Genomic DNA, 24,790 nt, shown 5'->3' with positions numbered 1-24,790 from the left:
CGAAGCATTTTTGATCTAATTTTACTCTTCCTGTACTTCATCCTTGAAAACAGTTGTTCACAAATTCATATACTGCCAAAAAGCAATGACATGAATAAGGCAGAACTGCAAAGTAAGGAATATTTTTTGCTCTGATATGATAGCCCTTACAAAAGTCCAGTACAGAGATATGACCACTTTTTCCTTTTATCTGAATGTCTGACTGCAACCCTGTATGTTTCATTTGAAAACTTGCAGGGAATATCTTTATGCTGACTGAAAATGGGAGCCCCAAACATAAAAAAAACCAAAAAACAACCTGTCATGGTTTTATGATTTTTGGTACTGGTATTCCACATCATAACATCATGTAGTGCATTTAGAGTTAAAGAGTTAATGCTCCAGCTCCGTGGACCATCGATAGTTCCAGGTATGCCTGTCTCAGAAGTGAAGAAGAACTCCATTCCCCAGAGGACTTTGCGATGCTTTGCGTTCTTACGTGTTTACGCTCAGAGGGAAAGATAAAAACTGTCTGCAGTCACGGGACTCTCTCTTCCCTTCGGGACCGAGCTCGGCAGTGGGTGTTTGTTGCAGCCGTCCGCCTTCAGAGTTAGCGTAAGGCCTTCGGTTTATCGGACACTCTCTCTCTCGCTCATTTTATTTGATTCATTTGCCTCAATTCCAATTATATTATATTATATTGTGTTATTTTTCCTTTCTGATATCTATTTAGTAAAATAGCTTTCCTCCTCAGATCGTTGCCACTGTTTTGTTCCTAGGCCCATCTCCCTTCTCCTTTTCCCTTTTCCCCCTTCCCCTTCCCCGGGGTGTGGGCCCGTGGGTCCCCTGCCTAAATTGTCACGGTACCGGGTCAAACTGTCCTGCAAACCGTGACACAACCCTGATCATTATTTCATTATTTTGGGAAAACTCAAAACCTGTTTTCAAATTCCTTTATCAAAATAGAAAGCAAGGCTGCATATTTTCCCTGTTCACACAAATTTGTTCAGCCAATGTATCAAAATTGTAAAAAAATTGCCATAACTTGAGCTTGACATAATTTAATTTTCATTTCAAATGCTGTTATGGTTTGCAACATAGCACTGACAACTTTTCAACTTGAAACATATTTAACTCATTTAAATTATAAAAGCCCAAATCTTGGAAGGTTTGCTTCTGTGTTCACTTACAGTAAACAGAAATGAGAAATATGCTGTCTGCCCTTACACGGTGAGCTTGAGTTAACGAGCTAAAGAAGATGAGATGTCCTCATGTGTCTTTCAGTTGGGAAAAAAGAAAGAAAAAATCTGGCCTAAAATCTACAGTGTGTTTTCTGCTTTGTTGAAAATGGGAGAATAATTCACTTACATTAATTTCTTCAGTTCTAGGAAGACTGAGAGAAGCATGTATTTCCTCCTGTGGAAAAGGAGCACGTACTTCAACATCATTTTCTAAGTTATGTGCTTCAGGTAAATCAACATGCTTTTCTTCAGGGTGATTTTCTGAATGGGTACTGACCATTTCCTCACTGTCAAGGACACTTATCACAGCTGAAAGAGATTAATGCCATTTTAACTTAAGCATTAAACAAATCATACAGGTTTAAACAACAGGAAGTAACAGACGGAGTGTGGCCACACATATCTAAAACATGGATATTCCAGAACACGCTTTCCTCCAAAACCTAGGAAGCAATCCCACAAATACATTAAAAGTAAGAAGGGGAAATGAGCTGCCAAATCTATAGAGAAAAAGAAGAGAAGAAAGGGTGGCCAAAAGACACACTGACAGCTAGTCACTGACAGCCTTAATACTGTGAATATACCATTGTTTTGATACAGTAACTCAAGAAGCAGGACCCACAGCACACAAATTACAAATGGTGTACAACATTAAAATACAAATACTAAGGTCTCCTTATAACATTTTATATTTTACCAGTTTTCTTAAGATCAGTGATTGACTACATTTTCTACAAGAACCTCCGCTGAGGAGGTGTGTTGTCTACTGAGGTTAATGAAAATTAGCAGTAACAATCCTAATGATATTTCAGTCTGAGACATGCCTTGTGTTAGGATGAACTGCCCATTTAGCTTCAGGAGTTTAGCTGCCTTAGCTTATGCAACACATCCAACACACTATACATACATTCACTGTCTGCATCTGAGGATTCAGAGAGCTGTGGATTTGTTTCAGTCAGTATGTCTTTCTCTTCTGTCGTAGAGGACATTTTAGGCTCCTCATGGGCTGTTTCACTTCATAAACAGGAGAAAAACATAAGAAAGAAAAAGAGAAATTCATTATAAAGCTTCAGAACAGGCATTTAAAAGGTTTAACAAGGTATTCTCTCACTGTTTCAAAACAGTGAAGAAAAACTAATTGTCTTCTGTAGAAAGAACACAACTACCACACTGAATGTTTAGAACAAAATGAACAGAAGTTTTACCGGTTCAGGTTACCACATGAAATTAAGGGTTCTGCATTATTAGCATTCCTTCTTCATCTCTTTAAAAGTTCCAGGTGAGAAAACTATTTCTCTTTCCATGAACAAGTAGATGCTCATTAAAACCTCTTGTTATTTTGTTTTTTTGAATACTCAAGTGTACAAAATAGCATCAGAAAGAATTCAAAGCCCAAAATAAACCTGAAAAAGTCACGGGAACCTCAGGTGTTATTTTTCAGCTACTCAGTTTTCATACAGTATGTTCACAGTATCTACTTTGTAATCCTCAAAGTGTGAAAAGGTTTACATGGCCTGTTGAATCCAGTATCAAATATTTATCACAATACTTTGGGGTCTGCAACCATTTGAGAAGGATGACAGCTAGTCATCTTGAGCTACAGTCATGCCAAATTATTTATATTCAGAGACAGAAAAGAATAAGAACTCCATTCAACATAGTAACAGAGAAGGGCCAATATCAAAATTATTATTTTAAACAGGAAAGCCAGCAGTCACATGTCATACAACACCAAAGATGCACTTTATAAACTTACTCTTCTCTTGAAGTCCAAGAAGTAACAACCTCAGCAGCTTTCAACACTAATTTACTATCCTTGGGAAGAGTAGGACATTCAGGAGTTGTTTCTTCCAAAAATCCTGGAAAAACAGACAGATTAATGACTTTAGTGTTTTGCTAATTTTAGTAATTACTTCTAAAATATTCGTGTGGCTTTAAGAGAGCCTTTTATGTATTTCATCTGAAACAGTGATATAACAAAATAGTGCTACCAAGTGCTCAAATGCACAGATCTGAATTATTTCCTGTAAAACAAGAACAGTCTGCTGCATATTTTATGTCAAGAGAATGAAAAGATCGTTGGTACTTTGATTGTGAACTAAACTTGTTACTGACCAAACATGTAAACATCTTTTGTTCTTAGAATTGTGTTTACGTTTTGTTATTTTTCTTTGGATACTAGTCTCGTTTCAGCAATGCTGAAATAAGTAATTTCTAAGGCTTACTCAACTGTTTTTACCTTGACATTTCACAATTTCTCTTTTTTTCCCTCATTTCTACTGCCTGCTTCCTTCAGATCCAGCAATTATGTCTGCAGTGTGCACACAAAACAAAAGCTATGCACATTGACCTCTAAGGCTTCCACAGTGCTGAAATTGTACAAGAGTATTTCTATCACAGTCCAGCAATGATGGTTTCTTTACAAAGTTATTCTTCAATGCCATCATTCTCAGACCATCATCAGCTGGTGAGTTAACACTTCTTCTAGCCTGCCAGCAGATCTACTCAAATGAACACATACTGAACAGCCTGGACAGATGTTAATACATTGAATTGAGATGAATTACTGTAGACTGACTGAAAAAGGTTTGGAAAAGGCTATAAGCTGTTGTGCCAGTAGACTGAGTACATACAGCTGTAACAAAAAGCAGACACTTGTAGACTTGTTTCAGAAGGAAACTATTTAAATGAACAGTAAAAAGAAGGTAAAAATTTATCTAGACAGTTATCTAGTCTAGTCATATACTAAACTTACTGTTAAAAATTAATATATACATAGAAGTACCCCTACAATAGAGAGCAAAGATCAAGTTTTCACATTCTGTCCCTTTAACACCCATAACTAACTACTGCATATTAGCACCAAGCACACACAAGAAATGCTAGTCACAATCTCGACACTCATCAGTACCAAGTTTTGCACTCATTAGTAATTAGCCTTTTGAAGACATTTGAAAAATTAATTAAGAAACTTTAAGTTTTATGACAGAACATACCAGTTTCTTTTCCTAGTTCTGATGAATCTGTATTTTCTGCCTGGAAAAGTTTATCTTCAATTCTTTCATTGTCTTTTTCTGGCTCTTGAAAATCAGCAGATTCTTCAGTGAAAGAACTAGCTGGGTTAGCAGCTATGAAAATGATATCATCTTCAAAGTCACTAGGTGATTTTGCATCATGATACTCCAAAGTAGTTTGGTCTGACTTCACAGAGATGTTACTATTTTCTTTACTGACATCCATTTTCTCCAGACCATCTCCGGGAATGTTTTCTAAAGACTCTTCCATTTCAGCATGATCATCCTCAGGATTGCTCAGAGCAAAGAGGGATGCTTTATCTCTACTTTCAGACCAATCGTCTTCCATCAATAGACGGCAATGCTCAGATGGTGCTCCAGACTGTGCTTTAACATCTTCTGTAACCTTTTTTAAAAAATTAAAAATAAACAAATAAATAAAATTAAATCAGTAATACATATAAGCTTTTTGCCAAAGCAAGAAATAAAGAGAAGTTTTACAACTGTCACCTTAAACAAAATTACTTCCCATTCTTTAGCACTGTCATAGCTTTCAAAGCTAAGAGTAAAAACTGATTGTTCCTTCGACTGCTTGTTGAGTTTCCACAACTCTGGAGAACTGAAACAAACTGGTCTTATTAGCGCTTGCTTCTAATGCCATCTCAAGCCTGCTCACCGTGTCATTATTTTGTTTTCAAGAACATGGAACTACCTAGAAATTGCATCAAAAACTTTCTTTTTTATTCCTTGTCTTTTCAACTTGCACGCATTATTAGTATTTTAGACCACAATACACCTGTAGCATGAAACAAGTCAATCTGGGCACTATCTGTTATTAATAAAACCTTATAAAGGCGTACAAACTCCTTGCTATAACTGAGTACCTGTTACAACAGGCAATAAAAGGTGTAATAAAACACAGATTATTATGACAATTTAACGTATGTATGGAAATCTCATTTGTACTAGCACTTGTCCCTCATTTTGGGGCATTACTTCTGAAATGGCCTGATGAGCTAGATCAGGGAATCAAACCAACAAAATAAAAGTGTGGGATAAGTAAAATGGGGCAGCTTTTAGACAAATGAACTCTTGACAGCTACAGGAATACTGGCCCTGGTGCAAACCAAGGGAACTTTAAGGTTGAAGAACACACAACAGGACGGCTCTCTATCATCACAAGTCAGTTCTTAATCATATTAATTTACGTAAACACAGACTCCCAAAAAAACAGGCTGAAAGTAAATGCAACTCATGACTTCTCATCAGTTCAGAGGTGCTTTATTTGCAAAGCTTAAAAAATATTTGCCAGTTAAGAATGACTGGCTCAATCTATATGTTACTTTTTTCCCCACATCAGTACTTGATGAGGTATGACAGGAAGGTTAACTGGCAATTCAGAACAACCACAGCTCTTAAAAACAGAAGTAAAAACAGTGAAGGCCACTAGTATTTATTACGAGTAGTATGCTCCTGAAATGTCATATCTGAAGGTCTAGCTATTTTTTTTCTTTGCGACTAAATGCAAACATGCCAATGTGGCTTGCAATTCAAATTCTCATTACAGGAAGTTTTGGCAAACTTTATCTATATAAAATTATTTTACATAAAGGTCTTTAAACTTTTAAGCATAAAAAAGAGCTTTATACCAGCTTACCCCAACAGTCCACTTTGTGTTAGAGTTCACTTCCCTAAAAGATATTCTAGGTTCCTTTGCTCGTAGGGGAGGAGTAACTGATCGTCCTGGAGATGCTGAGGGAGTCGCTAGGGGTGTGGTGCGAAGGCTGGATCTGAGAATAGACTGAGGAGTGAACCCAGCAAAACCAGAAGCAGAAGATGATGTCACCAAAACTTTAGCTCTCTATGAAAAGAAGTTATTGTAAAATCAGTTATATCTTTAAAAGGGAAGAGTTCACTTGCCAAAAGCAATAGTTTCAACTAAAACACCATTTGTACTAGCAGAGGACAAAATTTCATCTCCATGTTCTCTTTTTCAAAAGCTAAAGCCTGCTTTCTTTTCTTCTTTTTAAATGTAAATATAGAAAGTGATCTTCCAAACTAAGTTCCTGAAGAAACAAGCATTCAGCATCTTCTTGTCTGCAATATCATCTTGATGCCAGTAATTTCTGTAGCTTCTGCCTTCTGCAATGTTCTTCTAAAATCACAGAATCACAGTAAACACTGCAGACAACCACAGCTGCTGCCATTTGCTTAACTGGATTAAGAAACTGAAACATATACACTCTGGCTTCCAGGTAAGCAAGTCAAACAGAGCTATAAAGCACTTAATGAGATGATTATGCTACAAAGCACATGTTTAAGTATGTATAATGAAAAGTCTAATTTTAACTTATTTTGTTCCACTGCAATAAAAATAACTATTTTATTAGTTATTGAAGAAGATGTATAATGCAATTTATTAAGAAGGACATTTAAACTGGAAGTTTAGTTCTAAAGACTTACTGATGGACTGTTTCCAAAAGCACTGTATAGACAATAACCATATGCAAATTCAAAATATGCATTCAATACCACCTGTGTTAAACACAGTGGGTAAATTTTAAATCTCACAGGCTTTTGTTTTGTTTTGTGGGTTCTTACTCTTTTTTTAAATACCAACCTTAACCACAAGAGGAGTCTCCAGTAAATTCAGCTCTGATGCTCTTGAAAATATTTTTTGTGAGCTGGCACCATGTATGTTCGATTTCAGTGAGCTGGATTCCATGTGTGAAGTAGAAGCTAGGCATGGTGACTGCCAGCTATCATTCCGTGCTGGAGAACATGAAGGAGTAGGACAAACCACCAAATCCAGCAATCTGTTAAGACATGCAATTTCAAACCATAAGAATAAAAATAAATTTTGAGACAATAAAATAACCAATATATACATTGGACAAGATATATGAGTGCATCTGCACTGTTGGGGTAGCGTATCGAGCCCTGGTCCAAGTAATTGGTATTTCCTTTCTGTTATTAAATGCAAAACATAAAACAAATTATTTCCAAAATCACTGCCTCTGAGGCAAGAGCAATCCAATTTTACACTTACAAGTCTCACGTCAAAAGAGAATTAATCTGCACTTTAAGCTCCCAACTTAGTTGTACCCCTACATTCATTTTTAGTAGACACAAAACTATGTGAAAACAGAACGATTTGAAAACACAAGAATTACACATCAATAACATACTATGAAGATATTTTAAACATAGTATTACTAAATTTAGGAGTGAATAGTAACTAATTCAGTAATACTAAGATTATTATTACTAACTTGCTAATTGTCAAGACAAAACACACCTGAAACAGAAATTACTTTTGGTATTCAGAACACAAACGACATAATACTTGTTCCCACCCCCACATCTTTCAAATCTTCACTCTGTGGATCTACTATACCTGGAACACTTTCGTGAAAATTTTGTAACTGGTGTCCCAACAAATGCATCAGGCACCTCTGCCTCAGGGAGAGGATGTGTTATGACTGAAGGTTCTGCAACTCTGGGACAAGGATTAAAAGAAAAATGTAATTTACCTCCATTCCCTTACAGTCCAAATATATCTGAATTCAAGTTTAATTGACCATGCCAGTTACAAGCAAATAATGCTACAACTACTATCATACAATGACCTGGGTTGAAAAGGACCTCAAAGATCATCTAGTTTCAATGCCCCTGGCTGTGTGCCCCTGGCTGTGTGCACAGTCGCCAACCACTAGATCAGGCTGCCCAGAGCCACGTCCAGCCTTGCCTTGAATGCCTCCAGGGATGGGGCATCCACAGCCCCTCTGGGCAACCTCTTCCAGTGCATCACCACCTGAGGGAAAAACTTCCTCCTCAAATCTAACCTAAATTTACCCTGTCTTAATTTAAAACCATTCCCCCTTGTCCTACCCACTATCAACCCATATTAACAGTTATTAATTACAGTTACAGTTAATTAGTCTCCTTTAAATTGTTTGTGATGCTATTTTTAAGTAGAAAGGCTAATACAATGCAGAAAACAGACACAAAATGGTAAAAAAAATTACTATTGGTTTACACAATCACATCTCTCAAAATCTCTACACCAACAGATCGATGGCAATCAGTTTTCATTTCAGCTATCTTCAATTCTGTACACCTTTATCCAGTTAAGACCATCTTAACTGAAGAACTTTCTTGCCAAATATTACTTATGTATTGAATCTTTAACGTTGTACTTTGCATATCCAAAGCAGACAAAACAAGATTTAGGCCGACATTTCCACTCAAACTCTAAAAAAAAATCAAATAGATATTTGTCTCTCAGCCCAAACACATAGCTAAAGGCTACTTTGTTAAATGGCTTCTTACCCATCACATTGTGAGAAACTGGTTTTCCGCTCATTTCCTACCCACACTTCCCCAATTTTGAGTAATACATTACTGATGAAAGTTGCCCTTGTATGCACATTTCCAGCATTAGCTTGTTTTGCTACTGTTGATAATGGCTTTGGTTTTGAGACTGCAAAGGAAAAGAGGAGAAACATTATCCTTGTGTAATCAAAGTGGTGGTCAGTTGTCCATTATACTTCTTCCCCTAAGTTACCTTCTCTGAAGACCGATGAAGGCAAACGGTAAGGTTTGGCTCTCCCTAAAGCCAACTTCCTTTGAACTCGAGGAAGGATCTTGCCATATTGGTCTAATATAGAATTTCTGGCAACTGCTCTCTCTCTCAAGCGAGGATCACGATCCTTCTGATAAAAGAGCAAAGCCAAAAGTTAACTGATTACAAAAAGTTCACTGCAGAGAATCTACGCTACTCCAATTAGTGAGTACATTTCATCTACAGAGATATTACAATACACCCATCAGCAAACACCAATTCTGCCTATTTTTAGCAAAGCAAATGACAGACTAGCCTAACAACAATCTACATCTTTAAGTTAAAGCAATGTTGGTACTCTGCCAAACCTTTTCTTGATTGTAGTTTTGTCTACTGCAATTCCCACTTTCAAACAGCTTACAAAAGAACACAATAACAACAGAAAAATCAAGGCCAGAAATAACTGAATACACAAGACAACTACAAATTATGTTGGACAAATTGTCTTGAGCATTAAAACAAGAAAAAACTACTTAAACACGGCTTACGGAACAATGGAAGTTTTCAAATGCAGGACCTAAAAATTCCAGGATAACCTTATAAGCTTGATTCTTTGAAAAGTATGGTCCAGAAAACCTGGAGTTCTGCATGGGGTTAAGATTTCTTCAAAATGTATACAATGTTTAAGCAAAAATAATTTGCTCTATACTGTTAATACAAACTGATTTTTGTAGCGCAGGACTCCAGTGAATCTGAACTTAAAGTTTTATCTTATAAAGCATACATAGCTAGATAGATAGATATAGGCTGCTCCAAAAGTTACACCACCTACTTCTTCCATGGAAACATTAACAGATATAAAGAGTACTATAACATCATTTGACAGCTACAAAGCATTGGTTTTCAACGTAATCACTACCATTAGCTATGCTTTTTTTTTTTTTTTTTTTGCCAGCAATGAACTACAGCCTGCTTCCCACACTTGCAGAGTCCAGAAATCCACACCTGCGGAGGTGACCTACTGTTTCACAGTTGTTTTGATGGTGTCACTGCTAGAAAAACATTGCCCATACAGTTCAATTCTCACTGTTCAGCAAGCACTGATGATGTCGGTGAGCGCCATTTTTCATGCAGAGAAGAATTCAATGACACACTTTTGCTTCATACATACTTCTATGTCAGATGCTTTTGTCAGCACCCCTCTGCTGCCATCTGTCACGTGGCAACAAAATGTAAAGGAATGTTGGTGGGAAGATTGGACCTCCACCGCCACATCACCAACATCTGCTTGTCACATTGTGGACCAACATGATAAAATGGGAGGCATAATTTTTAGAGCAGCCTTCCTATACTAATCAGATTCAAACTCTCTTAAATGGATTCAGTCAGTCTGTAACGATTTACAAGTCCATAAAGTAGCTTTACATAAGTGAAATATTTTGGTCAATTTTCAAGTTTAGTTGTTATTCAAGGTTCAGAGACTTATTCCTTGTGTTTCAAATCATGTTATAATAAACAGTAAACAACAAAAAAATCAAAGCAGGGTTTTTACGGAGTAATATCAAAAATAGTTAGCAAGTAATATAAATCTGTGCCCCTCGAGGGAACTTCTATGCTTACCATAAGACTGACCTTCATTGAACGATTCAACTGCAGTGCTGGAATATAGTTGGCACGCTGCAGATGGTGGACTAAAAGAAATTCACGGTTCTGAACGCCACCACTGGTCTGCAAGTACTTCTCCAAACATTCCTATACGAAACACATTACAAAAAACTATTACGGTTCTGTCTCTTCTCTTTTGCAAAGAGATGATTAAGATATCTTTCTTGACCACACGTACCTGTTCTGTGTCTGTGAAAGGTAGCTTCAATAAATCTTCCATTAGTCCCATCTCCTGGCAGATTTCATACATGTGTTTTAACAGTTCTTCTACATTTAACTTAGTGGAATGTTTCTGCAATAGGCTCCAAGCCTCCACCATGCACCTGGAATTAATTTTTGAGATGTAAAGGAATAACAATAAATAGTCAAAAAGATGCCCAAAAATTGCTGTATATTGAAAGGTTAAAAGTTAACAGTGATTTAAATTATTTGTTAGTGTTAGATATGGTGGGAAGGTGAAGAACACGGTGGGATATATTTCTTTACCTATTGGACAATAACACAGTGAGGAAAAGCCGCACTTCACTATTGTTTGACATTGCTGGCTTCATCATCTGCATGTATCTGAGGGCTCGCTTATGCTCTCCTTGGCACATCAGGCATTGAATAATTCTCATATGTTGCCATGGCACGGTTTTGATTGTAGCTGGGTGAAAGAGAAGGGCCAACGAATTCTGTAGAAGTTAGAAATAAGGTTTGTTAAGACATATAATATTCACTCATGCAATAAAAGTACACAAAAGCTTCCTAAGTAGTGGCAAACCTCTGTCAGGTAATTTTAGATGACTAGAACTAGCAAAATACTTGATATAGGAAATGTAAATAGACTTTTTAAACATTTACACACAAAAAAATGCTAGCCATTACAGAACAAAATGTTTTAAAACACATTTCTGTGTTAATCAAATATCTCTATATAAACATAACTTTTTATAACTATTCTTAAAAGTAAACAGATTTTATTAACATAATGACCAAAAAAAAAAACCAAAAACTTCAGCATCAGAAACAACATGAATTAAGTTCAAAAGCTACTTTTGCAATCTTCGGCCACAACATTAGTGCTACCATGACAAATTTAACATTTTGAATACCTTAACAACCATTTTTTGGTAAACCGTTCAGCTGTTCTGCCTAAAGTGAACTATTTCTAAGTGGCTTTTAAAATTCAGACATCAAGTATTATTAAAGCTCATTTCTTCTTTAATTAATTTCCTGCCAAAGTAATTAAAAACAAATTTCAAACCACAATTAATGGCTGAAAATCTATAAAAAAATTAAAATAAAAATAATTTTTAAAAAGCATCTGATCTTTTATCACCTAAGCAGCCATTTAAAACACATATTCTTACCGTTTACAGCTCTAATGAAGCGGTAACGTACTTACCTCATAATCATTGTGATCCAGAAGCCAAAAGCCTTGAATAAGCTTTACAAGACCCCAGGGGACAGCAAAAACAGTTGGGAAGGAGTCAATTGAAGTTTCAGTTTTATTTGGAAAGGAATGTATGATATCTAGAAGTAAGTAAATTGTCTGATATCAAGTACATGATTAAGGCTAATAAATTTGTAAGAATTTATCACAGTATAATCAGAAAAATAATAATGAAATAAGAGTATAAGAGTGCCAGAAAGAAGAAAATATTAATGAATTAGTCTTGCCCTTTTAAGCTGTTATAACTCAAAGAAAGACAGGATTTTAAACCACAAATCTCATTCTGATAACCAGAAAGAAATGCTCTTTGATTTCTGTAAGGTTTGCAAAAAGGTTAACTTCAGATATTTAAAATCTTAAGTTATAAACTCAGACCACTCAGCCAGTGGAGCTACCAGCTGGACATTTAAAGCATTTAAACACACAAAGCTTACAGAGTCCCTGGTGTTATTTTCTCATTTCAAGGGCATGCAAAACAATGTAAAATCTCACAACACATCAGTTCCCTATGAAAAAAACTGGAATTAAAACAGCATTATTTCCTGTTATCATTTTCTCTTTCTGACTTGTTTTTAGGGGTATATTCTAATTAGGCATCTCTGAGGTACAACAGTTCTAAACACCATTCCTCTTTAGACTCCCCTCCCGTTTGGTTAAGCAACAAAATAATTCTGTGTATTTCAGCAGCTTAAAAATTAGGTCTCTGTCAAATGACTTGTTTCTCTATTTATTATTCTGTGTGCCTGCAACTAGAAGAGAACAAAAGCAAGCACTGTTAGCTGTGCTGGGGGAAAAAAAAACAAAAACCAAAAAACAAACAAACAAACAAAAAAAACCAACAAAAAAACCCAACAAAAATATCAAATTATTTCAGAAAAGAACAGGTACTGATGCTGCACTATCACAACTCATTTTGCTCTGAAGAAGCATTTACAGTGCATCATGCTAAAATGCAGCCATTTGCTAATGCTGCTTTTAAAAAGTTGCACTTCAATTTTATGAAAACTGGGGTTTTCTAATCTTTAACATTCTTCAGTGTATCTGTCTTCTCGGAAAAGAAAGTATGAAAGAAAACAAAACCAAAAAATCAATAGCACAGAAAAATAAAACTGCTGCTGATTACCATTTAATTCTAAACAAAATCTTTTCACCTACAGTAATATTTTTAAATCAATTTCTTGATAATCAAATACTTCAAGTAATAAGTACACAGCGAACATTTAAAAGCATTTATGTGCAAATACTGAAGGTGTAATAGAAGTAACTATAAAGGATACAATTGCATGCTTGTAGTTTTCTTCAATGTTTTCTAACAAATAAAGATCCAGCAGCGCCTGAAATGAAAAATTTACTTTTTACAAAAATAAACAACACAACAACAACAAAAATCACAAAGAAAACCCAACAGTCTCCCACACTCAGTAACCATATGCTTGGGTTCTCTATCTGTTTATTATTGTTTGTTCTTGTGGTTTGTTGTTATTGCTTTGTTTCTGAAAGGAACATAACACTCACATGTAAACTAGCAGGCGGGTATTTCCCAGTTCCTCCTTCATCCCTCTGCCACAATTTCTCAGCTTGTTCTCCCAGCTGGGAAACCATTCCATCTATCATCAAGCAGTCAGATTCCCATTTTCCTCTGGAAAAAAAAAGTAGCAAGGATTTGGACAGAGCAAAACACTAACTCCAACCTCAAACAAAACACCAAAATAAATACACACCTCCAAAGAAAAGAAAGCAACAAACACATAGAGGTGTGAACATTACTTGAAACACACATGGAAATTCCTGAGACAGTTGAGAGACTTTCATTAGGTTGAGGTCAATTATTACAGGAGCTCAAAGTACAAATCCTTAAAGCTCTTTTACTGAGTCAAAATCTGCAACAACCCTTTCATTTTCAGGTTGTTCCTGCCTGCATTACTTGCAGTGCAGAAGTAACTACAGATGAAGTGCCAAAAATAATCACTCACTATCTAGAAGAGGAAATTTAACACTATTGAAACACCACTTCTTTTTAATGTTAATCTCACAACAAATTGGAGTGTTCCAATATAACAACTGTGAGATAACTGGATGGAAATTTCATCTTTTGTTTTCAGCATTTCACTTTTGTTACTGAAAAACTTATTCTTACAAAGCTGAACATACAGGTAAATTTCAGTATCATCACAAGAAGCACTTATGCCTATGGAGACATACCAATACAATTATGCATGTCTAAAATAACATTCTTCCAACGACAAACACAACTGACTGGTGTTGCCCTCCAATTTTCCCAACAATTAAAAGGAAAATAAACAAACAAAAAAACTAAATGAAGTGGGCTCATGTTCCTTACCAGTGTACATGCAAGCTACTTGAGAAGTCAAGTAAGATGCACTTTAAAGTGAGTACTAAACAGAGGAATACATACAGACCATAGCCCAGGAAAGTAACCTCTGTACTCAACAAAGCAAACGCATCACTGAATTGAGTACTGCTGGGAAATGCATTTAGCACAGTATGTCATTCGCTGCCACATCTGAATCTGCAGCAGAAGCATTCCAGAGTTCCCCAGTGAATCTCACCTTGATAAGCGCTCAAGTTTCTGTCGATGACTGGTATAGTAGCTCTGAATCAGAGGATAATTGTAGAAAGGTCTAGATAAATGCATATCATCATCTACAGGCAATCAAGGAAAAAAAAAAAGACAGTTAAAGAACTAATAAATTACATAGATAAAAAAATATGAACATCAAGAAGCATAGCAAGCTTTTAGCTTCGAAAGAAGCCGGCTTTGTTTCTGCTTTTACTAGAACAGAAGGCATGAGACAATTCCTTCTTGTCTCCACTGTCATTTGAATTTTACAGTTAACATAAAATTCAGAACATTATCAACAGTAAAGATCACAATTATAAAGAAAGAACTCTAAGGAGTTTGTTGGTTTTGCTTTTTTTTTTTTTAATAAACATATGAACACTTCTGAAACTATTAAGGCTGACAATAAAATTTGTATTCCGCGCAAATAAAAAAGCATTTCCAAAGCTCTGCTTTTTCTCCTCAAGCAATAAGGAAGTTCAAATCCTTCAGGTAATGCTTTTGCTGTAAAAAACGTCCCAGTAAACACTGTTAAACAGCAACCTGTTTACAATTCTAAGTATTTAAAAAATTACTTGGGTCAGTAACATTAAAGTCACAGGCTTGCTGCTTTTAAAGAATATACAGGAAAGAAACTGCTTGGATTACTCCATGCTACACATTTGCAAAAAACAGTAAAACATTCATTTCAGCAACAGCAACTTCAGCATATATCATCACTGAAATAACACTACTTGTTAGTGAAGAAACATTGCAGCTAACCATGTTCACAGGAGTCACTGTTAGAAACATACTGCAGCTAAAGCTTACCTAAGCCCTCTGGTAGGAGACTGGATCGACAGAACCAGATGACCACTTGGGCATACAAAGAAATGAGGCTAGTTACCACTTGTTTGTTTGTCAAATCTGTAACACCTGAAAAATACACATAAGAATTCTTTTTTTAATTAACCTCCATCACATTAAGTATAAAAATAATATGGTAAAAATCTCTGCATTTTTCTTAGTCAAAGAAAAAAAAAAAAAAACAATCACCACAACAGAAGTAACCTTTTGCAAAGCACCACCCTCATTAAATGGTTAAAATAAAACTTAAAAAACATTCAAAAGTTGAAGTGAAACACTGAACATATCTGTAAAACATTTCTATTTCATATGGCAGATTTTTAGTACAGCAAAGGAAGTTTTCTATTTTGTCAATATGCCAAGGTGTTAAAAAAAACAGACATTTAAGTCTCTTATCAATACAAATTATTCAACTATGTTTCTTTCACAATTGTATTCAACTAAGTTGCTAGCTAAGAACCGTACAGAATAATTTCAAGTACTACCATGTTCAATTGTTGTTTCCAGCCCAGTTGCTAACACAACCTGCTGAATTAAGTTCCCCTATGTACCTTCATGAACTCCAGAACCACTTCCTTGAACAGATTCATATCAAATGCTACTCAGAATTTCTCACTCAAACTTACGCCCTTCTCCTAACTAAACCTGACTGTCTTCCAAGCATCAAAACAAAGTCTCCTATTTTCTCAACTGCAACCCAATCAGCATCCTGAATGAAGAAATTAAAAAGATACATGAAAGATTTAGTAATACTATCACAAACCTTTTTCAGTAAGCTCTCTCGCTTCTGTGAGGAAACACTTTAAGACTGTGCCAAGGTTGCTCAAAAGTAATTGGCAGTGCTGAAGAGACTGTATTGTTTGGGGGTCAATGAAGTTGCAAGAGCCATCGAAGAGCGGAACACCTTTTCAGAATACATATTAAACCATTAGTATACAGAGCAAGTTCAAATAAGTTTCGAAGTACATTTGAAGATCTGTGAGCAGTATCACATAAGAGTCAGAGTGCTGAATATGCTCATGTAGAAAGGGTAACTTTACATTCGCAAAATCCCTACAGCATTACTTACAGATTTGGTCAAATTCATCTTTTGTATAGATCACTTTGTTCCATGTCCACTCAAGAACAAACCGTAAACTGGCAGCAGAACTTGGCTGCTCTTTAAAAAAGAAAAAGAAAAAGGAATGAACAAACAAACAATTTCAAACAAAAGAACAAAGATCACCCTAAGTTGTCATTACCTTCGGATGTCCAGTGTTTAATGCATCCAGTCAGAAGTTCTAAAGAACCTGTCTGAACAGCAGCTGACAATACAGCTTCTAACTGCTCCTCCTAAACGTAAGAGGCAAAATAAAATGTTACTCATATTTTCAACATCTGAAACATCAACAGTAAGTGTTTCTTTCTAAGAAAAGTCACAGAGACACAAAAAAAGTCAATTAGTACAAACTCAACTAATTCCACATTTTTCTTAACCTGAATCACAGGCTCATTGATTTGACAAACACATTAATTCATCTTCTGAGGTTTCATCTTACTAAAGGCTAATCCTCACCTCTATCTGCATGTGTCTACATTATAATTTTAATTTACTGAGCTCCAATTAACTATTTTCAGTAACATCCACTGCTAATACCCATTGCACATTTTGTGCACAATTTTCCATCAGGAATGTGAGATGGAGACAAAACAAATACAAACATGCAATATTTGCATGAGAAACAGTGAAGCTGAAGTCAACCAACTTTCTAGACTATGAAAAGATGAAATAGTTCAAACATCAAAACATTGTTATAATTTTCAAAAACGACAGAAAAAAATTGAAACATTTAAATTGTAATAGATTTACATTTAAAACTGTTCAGAGATTGTACAGGAATCCTATACTGCAGTGGTAATCCTTTAAGAAGATAATTATGCACAGATGCAGAATACTAAAGGGCAATTTATTTCAGCTAGTGTAATGATACTTTCAGGTGAAATGATCCTCTGTAGCATTTTACTTAATTTACTCTTAATTTCTGTGGTGGTGGTTTTGTTTGTTTATTTCCTTGAACGCATTCAAAGCTACCCTTTCCCTTAGGTAAAATCATTATGTTCAAAGAAACTTCAGTACGCTAGAATAAACACGGGATATTTCCATTTTTTTCTCAAAACTGTTTGAGACAAGGAAACAGAACAAAGAATACTTATGATGACACACAAAACTCTAACCCAATACAAAATGGATAGTCTAATGGCCAGGTGAACTTGCTGAGAAATTTCCTTCTGCTGTGAAACCATGTAAAATTATTTTTTGTCCCAGTGTTATTTCCCCATATTTGGAGAAGAATCCAATGGGCAGAAATAAGAGGGCACTGGGACTACTTTCCATTGTCTGTTAATTCTTCCACCATTACATGACCAGCAGATCAACTAGGCAGCCTAAATCCTTGGCTTAGATGAATCATCACAAACGCTCCCTCTCCCAGGGAGCTCTTCAAATGAGAGAAAGTTCTGTAAGTGTACTGCAAATGGAAAACCTACAAAAGAGGAGGCTACGGACACCGTGGTAGGATAACGAGCAGGTAAGAAACAGTGGGTGTCAAGTTATCATGCCTTACAGTTTCTACAGTCCTGTCAGACAACATAAGACGTAAATTCCCCACTGATTCCTGATGTGCTCACCTGACTCAAACTGGATGGCTGGACATCAACTAGCCTTGGAGAAAGCAAGCCAGCTACAAGACACCTATTGTAGCTATCGCAGATGGCTTCGCTTATTGAAGGACCAGATTTCTTCAAAAAATTCAATGTCTGCAACGGCAACAAAGAACACAGATTGAAGACTGCAGTATTTATTATTCCATCACAGAATAATATTCTGAATAACCATTAAAAAAAAAATGAAAAATTTGACAAACTATCAGAAAGACTGCATCAGTAAAATGTATTAGGTTAGCAATCTAAGTACCACTATACAGATTTCAAGATGACAGACAAAAACTCATAAAAATCCTACAAAACAAAATATCTTCCTGTACCATATTTCACCTAGGTATTTTCTAGCTTCTCTGTTCATGCACTGGCTTTCCCAATTAAGTAAACTACATCCTACAAAAATGTTCTAGTTTTTTGACAATTTTAAATCACATTTTGGAAGATTAATGCTATGGCTGGCTGTGCTGAAGCTTAAAGTTATGTAGGATGGGTGCTAAAGATTTACTGGTGTCCAATGAAATACACAACTACATATGCTGGAAATATGAAATGAACCAAAAAACTCATTCTTACTGTATGTGTGGTGGGCTCAGTTATAATTTGGCCAAATGCAGGAGAAAAAAAAGTCATTTATTAAAATCTAAAAATAATATATTTTCTCTATTCTCTGTCCTCCTGTTTCAAACTTAATCATGTATGAATATCCTGACTCGGTACTTGAAAGCTGCATCACCAAGAAGCAACAGATCTCCCTGACCTCCATAAAACTTTCGGTCTTGTTCCTAGAGGAGCTGTATTCTTCATTCCTATAGGAACAACGTATTCCTCTCTAGCCACCAAGCTACATTATGCTCAGCAGGGGTCAACACAAGTTTCACAGTCCCAAAAAACATAACCAATTAAACATAACCATTTGCTTATAACTGGCAAGATGTAGCTGCAATTATGCAGGATGAGCATAAAATATCCTCTTAGACTGACAGCAGTGCAACAGAAAACTTTAAAAATGTACTCCTCTTGACATTCTCAACAAAGATACAATAAAAGATCACCTCCTTCTGGAATCCAGTGCAAGTCACATGAACTACTCCAGAGCTGAGCAAGCACGTACCATCTGTAAAAACAAAGACAGTTCATTAAGATTCTCCAGTGTCACCATCACATTATGATCAGTCTACATTTTTAACGTAGCAAGATACAAGGAAAGATACAAGGCAATAACTTATTTTTTTGCCAAGTCATTTACAAACGTTGAAAATATCATATGTACAGCTTCTTTTCCCCAGTGTTGTTCTGCGGAAAACCAGAGAGTTTAAAGTCATTTCATTTTATAACCATCACCACTTCACAGGCCATGTTATAAAAGCATCAGAACCCAAAACTGCCTGGTATATTTTACAAGACTAATTATGTTGCTGGTAAACTAGTAATAGTTGGTTCTTGGTTTGGTTGTTTTTTAAATGACAAACAATGGACAAGAGAACTAATAAATGACACTTGACCTCAATTCTGAAAACCATCTCTATTAAAAGCAGTGAAATACCTACCAAAATTATAGGTGCTTGGATTAAAAAACTGCTCAGGCGGTGGATAAGAAGGAGGAATTCCACGACTTAAACTCCGCTCATGTACCAGAACATCCAAAATGAGGTTTGGAGAAGTCACACTTGTTACAGCATCCAGAGACCATAAAGCAAAATAGGGGCAATTATGAAGGAATTCTTCCGGCCTTTAGGGAAGCAAATGTGTAAGTTTAACATCATCGTTCAACCAAGTTATTAGTAAGAACATCATAGTAAGAACATCAGAAACAATTTAGTAGACGTCTACCTTAATGAATCTGGCATTTGAGCATGATACCAGCGGTTGATGTCAAATACACCCAAATAAGTACATGGTTTTCCCTGGCCATATGTATTCACTTGCCAGCTGAAGATCGATACGCTGGTGTCAGGAGATATTACTGTGAAAGACAAGAAATTGTTTAGTTACTGAAAGTTTTGTACGTCTGATATTATTTTAAAATATTACTTTCTGTTACAGTTTAATTCCGTTGTATCACTCAGCCACTATGTTAATAACTGACTGAGATATTTAGCTTGATAAATACTTTAGAACATAACGTACACTAGACACATAGCTGCTTTTGTAAATACATTTTTTAAAAGGAGATTTTAGAACACTCTGTTCAGAAATATATGAAGAAAACCCAAGGATGTACATTAGATTTTGACACATTTTTTATAGAGGTTAACATCACAAACACGGTTGGAAGTTCCCATTTCAGGATTAAATCAAAGGCAGTAAACAGAAACAGCACTGCAAGATCATGCAAATGTCTTCTCTTTAACATCTCACATCAGTAAAGGCCAGTAAAAAGAAAGAGGAGGGGAAGGGTAACAAAGAAAGCAAAAATTTATCACTGTAGTGGTCAGTAAGATATGGATAGAGAATAACCGGATTTGTAAACTCAGAGACATACCTTTAATTTTGTCAACATATGACATGAGGTTTTTTTAACAGTATATAAAGAAAGCTATGGTTAAAGAGCTTAGAAGTGTAGGTATGTATCAGATTTAGAGAAAATATGGACAGGCAGAAGCAGATATAAGTCTGAACAGAAACAAAATATCCAGATAACAATCCTAAGCAATGGAATAAAATTTAAAAACTTGTCCAAAACAGCTAGCAGAAGTGATAGCTGAAGGGATAAAAGAATGAAAAGTGTTATACAAACCACCACACTATGCATTGTTACAGCATGTCCTCAAGTATAAAACAAAACCTATATTTTTTTCTCTAAGTCCCATTCTATGATCTTACAGCTGCCAGTACCAGTGTCTTAATCTTCTGGACTAAAACAGACTAAAGCAATTCTAAAGTAACCAGAAAAAAACATAAGTACTGGCATATCACAAATACTAATGAATTCATGCAAGCCAGTATCAACTGATATCTTACTTTAACAACAAAGGGTTAAGAAAAGCAAATTCACTCTTGCATTAAAAAACAATTTCAACTTTGCCATTATCAAAATATTGACTTTTAAACATCGCTGCTTCTTCAAAGAATAAAATTAAGCTGTGGCATTCGAAGTCAAATCATTTTTACCTAATTAGCATGTCTAAAGCACATCCTGTTCCCTCAAAAAGATTACCTTCCATAAGCACATACTTTTTATTTTGTTAGAACAGTATTATTCTATTACTGAACAAATCACTTTTTCATTTAAACAAATTGATGGCATTAATTCTCACAGCACACTGAAGTTCCCTTTTAAATACAGTTCTTTCAAATTTAATGTAATAAGCAGCTTGGCTGCTTATGGGTATCAATACTTTGTTAAGAAAGAAATATCATGAATCTAAAGCCGAATGTAGGGTAAGAGTTTAAATTAAAAACTGGCTGAAGAAATACAGAAAGAAAGTGACTATGCACAACTTTGCTGTTATTTATTAACAGTGATGACATTTAGTTCTTTCTACTGCACTTAACACTTCATACATTTAACAGACTCTTCCCTTGACATCATCATCAGGTCAACATTAACAAAAACTAGCAGAGCGCATCAGCAAACAACAGCCATGTTAGTTCGTACTTAAATACTAAAAATGGCTAAGCATCAAAGATACACATATATTTTAAGGAATGTGTAATTTCTGACATTAAAAAATGTACTTAAAAGATTTCTCACTCTAATGTCAATATTTGTTTTTTAAATGAAACTCAAGCAGTACGTTCTTCTTTTCAATAAGCCACACAAGCTACTCTCTACAGATATTTGACTTTCAGACTCTGGGTGCAGCATTCACTGCTCAGATTCAGAAAAAAAAATCCTTTTAGAATAACCAAACATGGACTCCAGAACAAACCTTCATTAACACTGTCCTCTCTGTCAACATGGTTGCGAAATTTTTCTACGGTCTGACAGCTGAGTAATTTAGTATTGCTGGTCTGTCCTCTCAAGGGAAAGGCTCCACCCGTAAGATCTAAACTGTATCTTTCATCACAGTATTCAAAACCCTGTGGAAAAATAAGGAGAAAGAAAAGGTCATTTTGAGATGAAAATGTGCGTTACACCTAAATAAATAAAACTGTTTCTAAGTACAATAGTGTTTCACAAGAGATTATTCCCAATAGTAAACAAAAACTACTTCTGACTGGCAAGATAATTTTTAAAAGTATAAAACTGTAATGTTTAAGTTTGGTTGAAAAGATGTTCAACATTTACAAAACATAGACTTATTCAGTTCAAAACATGTTCTGCAGATTTCACAAAACCACTGAATGGCTTGGGTTGCCTTAAAGGGACCTTAAAGATCATCTAGTTCCAACCCTTATGCTGTGGGCAGGGCTGCCAATCTCCAGATCAGGCTGCCTGGGCACCATCCAACCTGGTCCTGAATGCCTCCAGGTCCTGCAAACTCAAGATTTTGTTACAGACCAATGAATGTATCTACAAATTATGCAACACAGATGCAAAGCTCTTTGCTTCCTGTCTTGATTACAGAACTGATGAAATAAGAAAAGTCATAGCATTGCAGCAGCTAAAGCTCTTCTGAGAGGTATTAGCTATATTCACACAACAAGGCTGAATACACATCCTTCTGCAGAAGCAGTGAGAACTTCTTATTAATTAACCATCTTTTCAATCAGTATAATTCTACACAGATTAATGAGTAAAATCTCCCTCGGTTCCTTCACAAAGCACAGCTAACAGAAAAGATATACATGTGCAAAATATATCTAAGATTACAAATTACTACAGAATGGGCCAACTGCTCTGAGATATTCAGAAACCCCAGGAGAACTGGGTTGAACCTCTAATACTGCCATGTTGTAACTAAACACTAACTGAAAAACCACCTTTCCAAATGCAGCACTGGCTCAAAATATCTACTGAAAGGTATCAATGTGTGTAATAAGGAAAAGTAGCAGCTCTATATCCTCAAAACAAACAAAAATCAGGAAAGAGGGGGGAAAAATACAACAACCCCAAAAACAAACAAAACCAACCAACTCACCCCAACATCAATTCCACCTGATTCTACCAAAATTACCTAAGCTTTTAGAGCTCTGAAATGAGCTGGTTCAAAACAATATCATCTCATGTGATGCATCTAATTAATCTAATCCAAGACCATCTTTTCCCTTTGAGGAAATGCTACAAATAAATACCAAATCTGTCTAAAAACAGTCTATGCACCCCCAAAGGTGCATCCAAGAATACTTATAGGAAAGAATCTGGAGTTTCTGGTTGGCAGGAGGTTGAACCTGAGGCATCAGTGTGTCCCAGCAGCCAAGCTGCACCCTGGGGTGCACCAGACCCATCAATGCGTCTGGGCAAGGGGACTGTACTGTTCTGCTATGCATGGCCTCAGCACAAGCACTCAGTGCAAGTCTGGGTGCCATAAGAAACACACATAACTATCAAAGAGCATTCAAGGGTCTTGTAGGGCAAGGTGTATGAGAGCAGCTGAGGTTGCTGGGTTTGCTCTGCCCAGAGAAGAGGAGCTGAGGGAAGGTCTGATGGCAGCCTCCTCACAAGAAGCAGAAGGGGCAGTGCTGAGCTCTGCTCTCTACAACAGCAACAGGGCACGAGGAAACAGCATGGAGCTGTGTCAGGGGAGGAGCAGCTGGGGGTTAGGGACATGGTCTGCACCAAAGGACAGCTGAGGTGAGGTGCTGGAAGGGGCTGCCCGGAGAGATCGTGGATGCCCGATCCCTAGAGGTGTTCAAGGACAGATTGGATGAGGCCCTGGGCAGCCTGGTCTAGTATTAAATGGGGAGGTTGGTGGCCCTGCCTGTGGCAGAGGGTTTGAGATTCATGATCCTTGAGGTCCCTTTCAGCCCGAGCCATTCTGTGATTCTGTGACAGCTGGCATGAAACAGGCTGTCCAAGGCAGTAGGCACAGCCCCAAGCTGCTGAAATTTGAAGAGTGTTTGCACAACACTTAGAAATATGGTTTGAATTTTGTGTGGTCCTGGGAGGAGCCAGAGGTTGACTCTGATCCTTGTGGGTCTCTTCCAGCTTAGGATATTCTGCGGTTCTTAATTTCATTACTAAAAAACACTAACATTTACTCCAAAGCATGCATATTCTATTCTATTTTAACAAATAACTGAAAATATCAGACGTGCAGATAAGACTAAGAAAAATGTAAAAGATCTCCCTGGAAAACTAGCATGAAGCCGAATTGAATGTCACTTTTATAATACAGCAAGATAATACAGCATGACCGTTTTTATGAAAGAGAAGTCCACCATTCCAGAAGTTTGTTCCATCAAGTAAACTACTAAAACTACAAGAATCTGCTAGAAATAAATTCTAATTCCTGCAAAGTTCAATTTTTAGATCACAGAACAGCTGAGGTTTGCAGGGACCTCTGGAGACCACCTGGTCTCATCCCTGCGCTCAAGCAGAGATACCTACAGGTGGCTGCCCAGAGCCATGTCCAGACAGCTTTTGAGTACCTCCAGGATGTGAGACTTCAGTCCTCCTGGCCAACTTGTGCCAATGCTTAGTCATCTGCGCAGTAAAAGAAATGCTTCCTCGTGTTCAGACAGAGCCCTTCTGTGTTCCAGTATTTGCTCACTGCCTCTTGTCCTCTCACTGGCCACCACCAGAAAGAGCCTGGCTCTGTCCTCTTGGCACCCTCCCTTCTGGAATTCCTGTACATTGATGACATTCCCACAGGCCTTCTCCACACCAAACAGCCCAGCTGTATCATCATGCTACACACAAATCCTTTTCACACAGCTCTC

General features: G+C 36.5%; 2 protein-coding genes across 4 annotated transcripts in view; one reads left to right on the top strand and one right to left on the bottom strand.

Annotated features, from left to right (window-relative positions):
- Positions 1-24,790, bottom strand: part of AHCTF1 (AT-hook containing transcription factor 1) — a 53,672-nt gene that overhangs the window by 7,264 nt on the left and 21,618 nt on the right. For all 3 annotated transcript variants that reach the window (XM_065729578.1, XM_065729596.1, XM_065729587.1), the window contains exons 8-32: positions 21,898-22,048; positions 19,856-19,988; positions 19,573-19,754; positions 19,078-19,139; positions 17,993-18,121; positions 16,567-16,657; positions 16,395-16,484; positions 16,089-16,229; positions 15,290-15,394; positions 14,469-14,562; positions 13,414-13,537; positions 13,176-13,232; positions 11,851-11,997; positions 10,950-11,137; positions 10,642-10,786; positions 10,419-10,550; positions 8,802-8,949; positions 8,567-8,717; positions 7,632-7,733; positions 6,855-7,050; positions 5,892-6,095; positions 4,217-4,640; positions 2,977-3,079; positions 2,128-2,234; positions 1,348-1,529 (exon numbers count right to left, since the gene is read on the bottom strand). In XM_065729578.1, coding sequence (XP_065585650.1) covers positions 1,348-1,529; positions 2,128-2,234; positions 2,977-3,079; positions 4,217-4,640; positions 5,892-6,095; positions 6,855-7,050; positions 7,632-7,733; positions 8,567-8,717; positions 8,802-8,949; positions 10,419-10,550; positions 10,642-10,786; positions 10,950-11,137; positions 11,851-11,997; positions 13,176-13,232; positions 13,414-13,537; positions 14,469-14,562; positions 15,290-15,394; positions 16,089-16,229; positions 16,395-16,484; positions 16,567-16,657; positions 17,993-18,121; positions 19,078-19,139; positions 19,573-19,754; positions 19,856-19,988; positions 21,898-22,048 — 3,588 coding nt within the window. The remainder of the gene's footprint in view (positions 1-1,347; positions 1,530-2,127; positions 2,235-2,976; positions 3,080-4,216; positions 4,641-5,891; positions 6,096-6,854; positions 7,051-7,631; positions 7,734-8,566; positions 8,718-8,801; positions 8,950-10,418; positions 10,551-10,641; positions 10,787-10,949; positions 11,138-11,850; positions 11,998-13,175; positions 13,233-13,413; positions 13,538-14,468; positions 14,563-15,289; positions 15,395-16,088; positions 16,230-16,394; positions 16,485-16,566; positions 16,658-17,992; positions 18,122-19,077; positions 19,140-19,572; positions 19,755-19,855; positions 19,989-21,897; positions 22,049-24,790) is intronic.
- Positions 1-24,790, top strand: part of CNST (consortin, connexin sorting protein) — a 135,496-nt gene that overhangs the window by 110,512 nt on the left and 194 nt on the right. The gene's annotated exons all lie outside the window — the stretch shown is intronic.

Source organism: Cyrtonyx montezumae, unplaced genomic scaffold (genome assembly GCF_038088225.1).
Source record: "Cyrtonyx montezumae isolate F1298 unplaced genomic scaffold, pur_monq_1.0 scaffold_0, whole genome shotgun sequence".
Lineage (NCBI taxonomy): Eukaryota > Metazoa > Chordata > Aves > Galliformes > Odontophoridae > Cyrtonyx > Cyrtonyx montezumae.
Note: the sequence above shows the minus strand (reverse complement) of the source record. Positions and strands in the feature narration are given on the sequence as shown.